Below are 11,135 nucleotides of genomic sequence, written 5' to 3'. Positions count from 1 at the left end.
AAAGCATGAGCCATATTTTCTGATTCTAAACTGAAGTCCTTGTTCAAATTTGTGTCTTTATTTTCGGAAAACACCTCTCACTAAAACCTCCATATCTCCCTCAATTTTTAATATAGAAGCGAAATTTCAACTCCCCAGTGCTATACAGTGCGATTGAACCGTTATAATAAAAATCGTATAAGGAAAAGTTTGCCGCAAATTTACATTTCGAAAAGTTTTAAACGTGTGAATTAGCTTTAAATTATTTCCCACGTTGACTTTGAGAGTTCAAATGTTTTCTTTTGATTACACATTGCTTGTGATTGCTTGCATCTGTTCAAAGCGGCTCCCATAGAAATATATAATAATTTAAGCATTTTTGAGCACATTTAGTGTTTTTGCTCAGCCAATTTCAAAGCCATGCTGACAGTTGAAAAGTCAATTACATTTTTCTCTTGTGTTTAAAGGGGGAAGGTGGGAGTGATATTCTGTATGATCTGTGTTATCCCCGAGTACCTGCTCTCTCCTCACATCTATTTAAATTGCCTATTGGTGGGTTGAGGGGTGTTGCAGGGGGAACCCTTGACCATAGTGCTATCTGTTCCAAACCAACCCAAAAGTATTCTTTTCTCTGCTGCATTCTTTTTGTGTTCATTACTTGATTCCCAGTGCATTAAAGATAGTATCCAGTGTTCTGTCACCCCATTGGTGATTGTTGTTACCTATTAAAATATATTGTGATTTAAATTCTAAAGAATTAAATAAATATTCACCTTTGCAAACTAGCCTGAATCCTGGTTCAGTGTGAGGGAGGCGGGGGTCTCAAGAGAAGGGTGTGTTATGAGTGGTATATCATTCAGAATATTGAATTTATAGATAAAAATAATAAGGGTGTCATTTGCGCACTACATTCTGGGCGAGACTTGGGTGTGTGCCAGACTGAAATCACTTACAGGTAGGAGATCTTAGAGGGGAGACAACTAGTCAGATTCAGTCAGTATTCTTTTCTTGGCTCCAGTGACCATCATATTTGGCAACGTAGTAAGTCTTAGTTGCATGAGAAATGTTTGCTAAGATTGATCTTGGAACGTTATGACATCATTAAATGGAACATGGAGTGGGAAGCCTTGTCTAGCATATTCCTGATAACTTGTCTCTAGAAAGATAGTCTAAACTACAAGCACGATACCAATCCAAGGCTTCAGCTTTAGCTTTAATTTCTTTTCTAACAATACCAAAATTCTTTGACTCATTTGTTCACTACACTGCACCGACGTTAACGAAAAACTCCTAAAACAATAAATCGTCCTGCATTGAGAGATGGTCACAGGCGATCGCTGCAGGGAGAGCACACGCCTCTCCCATCCAGCGTCGAAGAGGCAGGAAAGGGGCGGGGAAAGTGGGCTGAGATTGCAGACTTCACCCAAAAACATCTAATCACCGAAATGAATGAAGCATGGAAGGAGGGCACAGGAATACCCCATTCTCCCCCTCTGCTACACACCCATAACCCGGCTTGTTTAGGCTCCCTCCCCATCCCGGCTGAAGGTCATTTGGGCCGAGGGACGAGAAAAGCAGACAAAGAGAAATATCCCCTCCCCAAAGTATCCCTTACAAGAAAGTCTCAAGTGGCCGAGAAACGCTCATTAAAACGGTTACCAGGCCGAACTGGCTAGCGAGGAGGAGGACGAGGGCAGGCGAGGGACAGCGGCAGACCAGGCAGGCAGGCACCAGGCAGGCGGGCACCCCATGTGCCCAGGAATTTCAGGGCAGAGGCAGCCAAGCAAGAGCCCACGCGAGAGAGGTGGACTGGGAGTGACAGGCCGCCCCGAGGCATAGATGGGGGGTGGAGGGAGTGGAAGAGGGAGAGAGAGAGGAAGGAATGAAGAAGGGCATCTTCCGGTCAGTGCTTCCCTTCCCTGAAGAGACCCGGGGGGCGCCAGGGAAAGAGGGAGTGAGGCAGTCATGCTTTGCACTATAAAGCCAGGCACAGCCCTGCAGCAGAGACTTGCCGATCGAGGGAAAATGAGTGCCTAGCTTTCTCACTAGACTTCGCCCGGTACAAGTACACCTTGGTGTGCCTTGCGAGCACATACAGCCTGGCGAGCCCAATGCTCCCTGCAGCCCTGGAGTTCCCTGGCAGTGGGCAGGGGTGCTCGCCCCACCAGTGATTTAACTGCCCTTGGAACTTCCATCACTTTGTGTGGGGAGAATGGTCGCCGGCTGGAGGATGCCTCCTAAGCATGCCCCCTTCTGGATATGTTGCGCCCCTCTCGTCTTCCTCTGCAGCCTGTGCTCAGTCCAGGACAGACAGTGAGTACTTGTGGTGTTATATGTTCTTTAAGCGCGGACGATGTTGTTTTACATCGCAGTGGATTTGGGTAATGCCTGTGTGTGGGAAAACAGCAGCTTTGAGAGAATTCAACGTTTACCTCGGGCAGCTGGTTCCCTGTATCCCTGACTGCTGGAATGGGCGAGAAGCGGGTGGCAGCAGGAGGGTTGGGGGGGGGGGGGTGATGGGGGTGGAGGACTGGCGCATTTAAACAGGGGAATTTTCGAATCTCGGTGCTGTGTATTTTTTTTTCCTGGTAAGGAATGTTTTCATCTCAAATTGAGTACACTGATGTGTCTTCAGGTATGCATTTTGGGGTCTCGAATGATAAATATGAAGTCTCAAACGAACGTGGTGTGTGGGGGGGTTGGGCAATTAAGTACTCTCAGATGAAATTCAGATCGGATCTGTCCACTTCTCAAAATAAGGGCATCTTTGTGTCTGAAAGGGGGACAATGTATCCTAACGAGTTGGTGCGGGTTCGTCTGTTGTAGGTCCAAGTGTTCTGCAGCGTAATGGGTAATCTGAAGACACCTTCAGGGGACAGAGCGGGGAGAGCCCCGAGGAGGCTCCCCCGAGACAGATATGCTGACACGGCATGCCGTGACTTGAGGGCCTTTTTTGAGTTGGTTGGTTTTGTGCGGCAATGGGAATTGAACATACCTCATCCCATCCCTCCACTTTCTCTATTGATACAATCTGTTCAGGGTGCTGCAGCTGCTATATGTGCTGCTTGCACGGGGATAACCAGCGCTCCTCTGTTATAGCGTGATTTTATTTAGCTTAAATGAAGCCACAGGTGCGTGCTAGCTCAACAGAAAACACCCCCCCCCCAGCCATCTCTCAATCCTCAGACCTATTCACGCTACTTTCAAAACTACCATAAAACCTGTCGCAGTCCGGACGTTTTGAGACCTTCTTTCCAGCTCACAAGAGAACTGTGTTCTGGGAGCCTGGCAGCTGAAACTCACGTTTATGATGCACGTGCTTTACTGTACTGTCATCTATCAACATACATGACGTCGATCCATACATAATAGGAACATGTGACAGACGGTCTCCCTCCAGACATGTTAGTCAGTGCACCAAGGCCCTTCTTCGCAGTGAACGCCAGAGGCAGGGTCTGAGCCTCGGCCTTTTTGGTTGCCAGGGCTCCTCTCCTGAAAGAATGTGGAAGACACTTGAAAAGTTGGCCGAGGAATGCTCGTTTCTGGGAATGCAGGACCTTCGCCCAGGGGGAGCGGGGCGGGCAAGGAGGCTAGTTTTTTTTAATACAGAGGTCAGTTGTAATATCGATTTGGTTGGTGTGTTTTTCCACCGTCATGCTGTTTCTTCCCTTTCTTTCATTGTGCGTGTGATGTGTTAGCTTTCACACGAGGCCTGCACAGGATGCGCAGGGGGGGGGGCTTGGACGCCCTCCACCCTGCTCCCGCCATTGAAAGAGAAAGTATTGCAGGGCTTGCCATAGGTCTGCGCGGGTATCTCACGGCTATTTGTCAGAGCACCTCTGCGGAGCCTGTCAAGAGCCCTCCTACACTTTCCAGGTTACACATGGAAGGATCTCAAAGTGTCCCGCCTTTAGGCTGCTATTCAAGTGAAACAGGCGCTCGTTCTGTAGAGATCAGTCAAACACGCCGCGGGATTATGTTGAAATGTATAGGAAATAGCCGCTGGTGGTGAGGGACACTCCAAGCCTTCACAAACCCGGCAATGACCCGGATACTACTGCCACAGGCTCTGGGCCAAGTCGCCCATGCATGCTTTCGCTGTAGATTCTGGGGCGGTCACTGACGTCCTGCCACTGTGTACATCGGGCCTGCGTGCCTGACAGCCACGGCATGAAGCCTCCCCCAAATAATGCCTCGACGAGGCTCGACCTCCAAGATGACCTTGGGCCATGCTTGGATCCAATGTCCTTTGGAATGGAGAGATAGGAAATGCTACGTCTGGCTGACATTAAAAAAAACATTGCTGTACAGGGAGGTGTCTAAAATGATACACGTTGACAATGGAACTAGGAGACCTGTGTTCTAATCCGAATTAACCACCCTGTGTCCTCCTGGATACATCCCCTTTTCTCCGGTTGCCCTGTCAACATCTGAGCCTGAGCCCCAGTGATGAGCACAACGTAAAATACTACACATCATTATTATTTATTATTATTTTATCATTATTACCAGCCCCCGGGTGCCTCCGCTATGTGCACGCCCCGTTGCTTCATGGCTTGGTTCGTGTTTATACAATACATACACACCTACCTTCATTACCGGCTAGTGCTACCACGCTGCTGCACCGCATGAAATGTCAGCGATACATGGATAGGATACACTTCATATAGCTCCCACTGTCACCCGAGTCGTCTCTAGGCCCTCGATCTTTTGCTCCCAGTTACCAGATATATAATTCGCCAGGTAGCTTTTAGTAAACTGGAGAAAAGTGCACCTGAATAGCTATGAAACAGGCGGCTATGAATCCTTCTTTATAAGCAAGTGGCTGACGTGAAGGAACCAGTGTTTAAAGGCAACGAGAGGATATCACTTCTGTTTTCCCCAATAGAAGTGTCGGTTGGATGGGCTTCAGCAAACGCAGCTTGTAAGGCGAGCGCTGCAAAGCGCACACTGTAAGCCCCAGAACGTAAATAATGTAAAAAGGAATATATTGCCGTGTTATCGGGCTGCTGACGGTCAATAGGGGGGCAGCTGCTGCACCCCCCAGGCTCGAGACCCCTTTCACTTAAAAGGGTTGAAAGGCCCCAACGCCGTCCCTGCATGTGCCAGAATGTCCTGTGAATATTCATATTGAAGTCCGTTACTACGTTATATATTTCGAGCTATCAACATTGGGCATTCACAAATATCAGGCATACATTTCTTTTATTGATTTTATGCAAACAAAAACAACAAAAACCAAACAAGCAGCATAATCATAATAGTTCAATTACACATCTAGTTATCGTAAGCACTGCTCCCATTATCCCTCCCTCCCCCCGTGAGCCTATTTGTCAATCCCTTTCAATGTTTGGCACATGCGGCCGGGTTTCGTTCTCTTCGGAGTCCGTTGGATCTGATATTACTCCAAGCAATTCTGTTATTAGCGTTTTCCAAGCCAACAGGGTACCCGCCTCCCCTTCATCAGCCCGGCTACTCGCTTCTTGCCATGCCACCGTTTCAGCCTCCGCCCATTTCTGCAAGTCCTTCCACCATACATCCACCTTAGGTTTGTGGCATTTCTTCCACCCGTGGCGATCCTGCGTTTCGCAAGCACATACGCCAGAAGAAATACATAATTATTATGTATTTAACAGGGGGGTTGCAAATATTTTTTAAATCCTGAATGGAAGACGATAGCACCTTTCTTTTTTAATGTTTTTTTTATTGTGTATTAGTCTAAATATTAGACTTTTCACATAGTCCAATGAACAATAAACTATATACCGTACAGTATAAAATATCTAACAAAAAAACCAGAAGTGAAAAAACACTTCACATTTGAACCACAGAAAAGGAAAAGGATAAACGTAGCAGAGAAAAAAAAGACATAATAACTTATTAGCTATCTAGATTAATCATCTCAACAAATTAAATCTTGAAGAACTAATTCATGAATAAAACCATATAAAAAGGAGAAATGAATAGTGATACATTAACTTCCTCCATAATCAGATCAGCAACAGTGAAATCAGATTTCATCAACATAATCAAAATTTGCGGTCCAAGCAAGTTCATAGTTAAGGTCCAACCAAATTCAGATCTCTCAGTAGCATCACAATTTCCATTGTTAACAGAGTTTCATTCCCTGAGGCTAACCTTTCCCAAAAACAATCAGTTTCCAACCACCAATCCACGTCAACAAAGCGTGATAGCCTATTCAGCCTCTTATCTTGTGTCCCCGCACAATTACTCAACAAATGCTTCAGAATCTGGGGACTCAGGCCCTCACATAAGTTACAGATGTTATCACCTTCCTCCTCTTTTTGCCTAATATATAGGATTTCCCAAGTGGTGTCATGGTTGTATTACATGGCACACGCCAACTAGGGAACTACTTTCCCTACAATGGATGTGGCGCACAATAAAGCGCTTTTTATTTTTAATATACTACAGATTCTTTTGAGTAGGCCTCCAACCCGTCTCGCATCCAACCTCCACAAACGCCCTGTGTCAAAATGGACTAGGAACCAGGCCGGTGTGTATCAATAAGATATTTATTAATTTATTATTCAGTGTAAATGAGGATAGTCAAAATACAATAGCCACCAAAATTGTGGCAACACAAATGCAATAACCTATCTAGAGCGACCAAGCGGAAATGGGTTGTTACACTCGCTTTTGTTATAATGACAAACAGGAAAATAACAATTTCACACAAAGTGATAGCACCTACAGTCAAGCACTCCCCCCTGAAACACACACCCCCAAACATCAATTTGGACTTGATTCCCTTGAATGGAAGGCAGTGGCAAGGAGTGGAATAGAGAGGGAAAATCGGTTTTGGGGTAAAGCCCACCACCACAAGATGGGAAGCCAGCAAAGAAAGGGAAAACCCACTTTTGGAGCAAAATGGAAGAATGAGGTTTTGATTATTTCTCACAACTGCCAGGGGACAGAGTAGAAGAAAATGTGTATTGCTTACACTTAGGAGAGAGCAAAGCTTTCGAGAATACTAATCAGCACGCCAAGGCAAAATAGAAATGAATTAGGAAAATCGGTTTTGGAAAAAGCAAATGCCAAGGGAAAATACGGTGGCAAATGGAAATTTGTTTATACTGGGGCTTACAATGGCAGGGAGCTCAGGGAAGGGGTTTAGCTTACAGTAGGAAAATCGGTTTTCAGTGACAAGGACAGAGGCACATAAAAGGTAGATTTCTAGGCAAAAAGGGATTGCGCACACTAATGAAACCAGTTGGGGTTTAAACGGATAGATGCAAATGGGGATTCATTTGGTAATGTATACAATACACAGACAAATTCAGTTTTCAGCAAACAATGGGAATAATTATGTTGGGGCAACACTTTAATGACTATAACAATTGAATAAAAGCACCAAGAAAAAGATGGTTGATTTTGAACTGCGAATTTCAATGGGGGAATTAATTGATTTACTTACAAAAATACTAAGGATTTACACAGACAAATGAGGGTTTTTCAAAGGAGATATGCTAACATACACAGGCAAACAAGAGATTCTTCTTTGGGGGATGAATGAATTACACTGGCAATTTGGGGTTTTCAATGGGGATAGTGGATGGACTGTTACACAAATGAAGGGCTTAAGCAATTTAGGGCTGGGGGTATTACTACTTACACAGCAAGCCTTGGTTTATGATTCAGGAAAGCTAGCTGGATCTCAGGACACCCTGGACAGATGGGGCAAAATGTCTGGTCACTTCACTCTCAAAGATGGTATGTTTTCGCAGCCTTCTCTCCGTCCTCCTCCTGTCTGCCCAGTTTTTGTGTGTGTCCTGAGTCCTAGTACAGTCGCCCTTATATAGCAGAAATGACATCACTAACTTTACAATCTAGGGGTAGCACCATCCCTGCCGCCAGGATTGGAGAGTTACCATCCCTCTCTCTGCCCCCAGTTGGGATTGGTTCAGGGGAGGAGAGCGTTATCTGTCTTTTCCATTTGCCATCCTCATTTTGTTCCCCTTACCACTTTTTTGGCAAAAACTAGTTATGTATCATAATTTCATACTTGTACTAGCAACTGCCATATGCAACATATATTCTGTTTGAGTTGGTCATGGGGAATTAGATAAGTCGACTGCGATGTAGCATGGCCATGTGCCACCTTTTTGTCATTTTCATAAAATGTACAACAGTTATGAATATGTAAATTCTCAAGCATGTTCATAATTTCATTTTCCATCTTTTCATCAAATTTCATAATTGTCACATGTTCATATCAGCCAGAAACCTGATCTAACTGGCCATTACAGTTTCCAGAGTTCCAGGTAAATGCAATTTATATTCTTAAAACCGCCTGGAAATTACTTGAAAAATGGCATAAAATGGAAATAAATCCTTAGTCTGATGGCTGCGCAAAATGCCTAAGAATGAAATAGTCTTTTATATGAAATGATGAGTGTGTCTGTCAGCAAATGGGCTGGTCGCTTCATCCCCCACAGCCGTCTGTCCCCCGCGGTCAGCCTGTGACCAGAGGGTTTTTTATGAGTCCCTTTGAAATTGACAGTTTGCTCTTTGAAGTGGGTGCAACAAGAACTCTCACCTTCTCGACATGTTTTAGCCAAGGATTGCGTTCTTTGAAATTCCTGGGCTCCTGCCATCATGTCTGCAGAATAGGGAATTTTGACACCCTCAGTAGCATCACATTTTATTGCGGGATTGTTAGAGGATAGGTGTGATATTCAGCAGGATGTGGGGTTTGTCAGAGTGAAGGTTTTGCCTCCCCCCCCGGACAGGTTTTTCCTGAAGCAAGTGTCTCTTCAAAGGTGACTGGAGTTTTGTGGGTGAAACATAATAGACATTTACTTTGGTCACCCGCACCTCCTGTTCTGCTTGATATTTTCTGTGTGAGCAGTGACATCTTTTTCCATTGTAGCTTTTTAAAGCCGTTTTTATTTGCAAACATGTGCAGGCCATTTGTAGTTTTTTTTTTCCAACAATACTTTTTGTTAAGTATTTTAACAAATGAAAACAGACACTGCGTTGTAGATATCAACAGTAGCAGTCAGCAAACCCCAAATCAACTCATTCCCCCGGGAGCAAAGGTTGGTAAGTGCTCCTAGTCTGACAGGCCTAATGCCCTGGGCCTGCTGAAGACCAAACAGAGTCTCTCAGTCCTGTAACCAGCATGTGAGTGGAGGCTTTTGGGTGAAGGCAGGGTAATTTGCAGCAAAGTCCATCAATGGAGCCAAGTATTTATGAAGGGGCCTAAGTTCCCAGAACTAATTGCTGTGATTCTTTCGGCTGCCACCACTTCCCAGCATTTAAATCACCATAATGAGCTTACCAGACCCTCTGTACTCTTCCAAACTCGGGCCAGTGCAATTTTTGCGCCTAGGAGCAGGTGTGTGCACAATCGTGACATGTGTCCGGAAACGCCCCTTCCCCCGTTTCACTCAAGAGAATGACCCCTGAATTCCAGGGAATGGATAGACCCGTGATTTCTTTGATGTGACCTACCACTTCCCTCAAGTACTTCTCTGCTCTAGGGCAGGACCAGAGGAGATGGAACAGGGAACCTTTTTCAGAAAATCCTCTCCAGCAGTTCGGGAGAGTTTAAGTTGCACCGGCGTTGTATAATATCTATAGCAAATCTTGTAGCCGCTTTCTTTGTTCGTGACACACTGGGTGCTTTTATGTAACCTGGACCAAATTTTCCCCCATTCTGTGGGATCTATCTTACGTCCGAGATCCCTCTCCCATTCCACCATATATCTCTCCTTGGTGGCCGGGTCGGTCCTATCTAAGAGTTTGTAGAGTGAGGACACCTTCCCCCTGGATTTTGGGACTGTAATAATGAGTTCCAGAGCCGAAAGCGCTCTCGCCCCCTTTTCCTTCACCACCCTATTTGCCCAATGCTGGAGTTTGGAGTATTGAAACCTCTCTACTTCTGAGACCCCACATTTCTCCTTACACTTCTCAAAAGAAAGGGGGTGGCCCTCCTCCAGGAAATCAGATAGGATCCGGAGCCCTCCCACCTGCCATGCAGCGAACCCATGTGGGGAGATTCCAGGGTTGAATTCAGGATTGTTCCACCAAGGCGTCAGTGGGCCTAGCCAGCCAGTGCAACCCCATTTGCTGGCAGCGGCTTTCCATTTGCACACTGTTGCAGGTAGATGCTAACGGGCCTTGTATACCCTGGATTTTGATAGGCGGAAGATGCGGGAGATTCACTAAAGGCACCGGGCTCCAGGCCTCTTCTATGTGTCTATGTGTGGGACAGCTGTGCTGCAAGTGCATACCTATGCACATCCGGCCCCCGCAAGCCACCCAGCTCCTTCCCCTGGAGCAAGATCTTCTTCACTATTCTGGGCCTTTTCCCTCCCCAGACGAACCTTTATACATTCCTGTGCAGGGCCATGAGTTCCTTGTCTGGGATATGCACTGGCAGGGCAGTGCAGTAGGATAGCAACCTAGGAACCAGGTTCATCTTCACCGCGGCTATGGGCCGAACCACGGGATTTCCTGCATTTGCCATTGTTCCAAGTCTAGTTTGAACTCGCCTAACAGCCGAGGGAAGTTGCACCGGTATGCTAAGGATGAAACTATGGGGATCCGGACACCCAAGTGCCCTATGGAAGAAGCGGCCAATGGTATTGGGAGGGCCTGACCCAGGCTCGCCTTCTGCAGTTTGGTGAGGTTGATTGTCATCGCTTCCGATTTGTCAAGGTTCACCCTGAACACCGAAAGCTGGCCAAATACTTCAATTTCACTCCAAAGTGCGGGCAGCGAAGGGAGAGGATCAGTTATTGTGAGCAGGACATCGTTCGCATATAGCGCCACTTTGTACTCCTGATTTCTCACCGAGAGCCCCCAAATCCCCAAATTTTCTCGGACCCTATTCGCAAATGGCTCCATGGAGAGCGCAAAGATCAAAGGTGACAAGGGGCAGCCTTGCCTCTTGCCTCTGGAGAGATTTAACGTCTCTGACCTAGTCCCATTGACCCGCAGTTGCGTTGTAGGGAATTGGAAGTTAGCCATCACCCAGGTTTCAAAGTTCCTGCCAAAGCCCGAGTGCTGCAGAATGGTCTGGATGTAGCCCCAATCTACCAGATCAAACGCTTTATGGGCATCTAATGATATTACCAGTATCCCTTCCCCCGTTCTGATGGCACATTTAATGAGGTTTAAAATATGCC

General features: G+C 46.1%; 1 protein-coding gene across 2 annotated transcripts in view; it reads left to right on the top strand.

Moving 5' to 3' along the window:
* The first annotated feature begins 1,413 nt into the window (after positions 1–1,413).
* CPAMD8 (C3 and PZP like alpha-2-macroglobulin domain containing 8) overlaps positions 1,414–11,135 on the top strand; it is a 1,947,746-nt gene continuing 1,938,024 nt past the window's right edge. For both annotated transcript variants that reach the window (XM_069649211.1, XM_069649210.1), the window contains exon 1: positions 1,414–2,292. In XM_069649211.1, the coding sequence (XP_069505312.1) occupies positions 2,192–2,292 (101 nt within the window). In that variant the 5' untranslated portion in view covers positions 1,414–2,191. The remainder of the gene's footprint in view (positions 2,293–11,135) is intronic.

Source organism: Ambystoma mexicanum, chromosome 1p (assembly GCF_040938575.1).
Source record: "Ambystoma mexicanum isolate Mex_15411 chromosome 1p, UKY_AmexF1_1, whole genome shotgun sequence".
Classification (NCBI taxonomy): domain Eukaryota; kingdom Metazoa; phylum Chordata; class Amphibia; order Caudata; family Ambystomatidae; genus Ambystoma; species Ambystoma mexicanum.
Note: the sequence above shows the minus strand (reverse complement) of the source record. Positions and strands in the feature narration are given on the sequence as shown.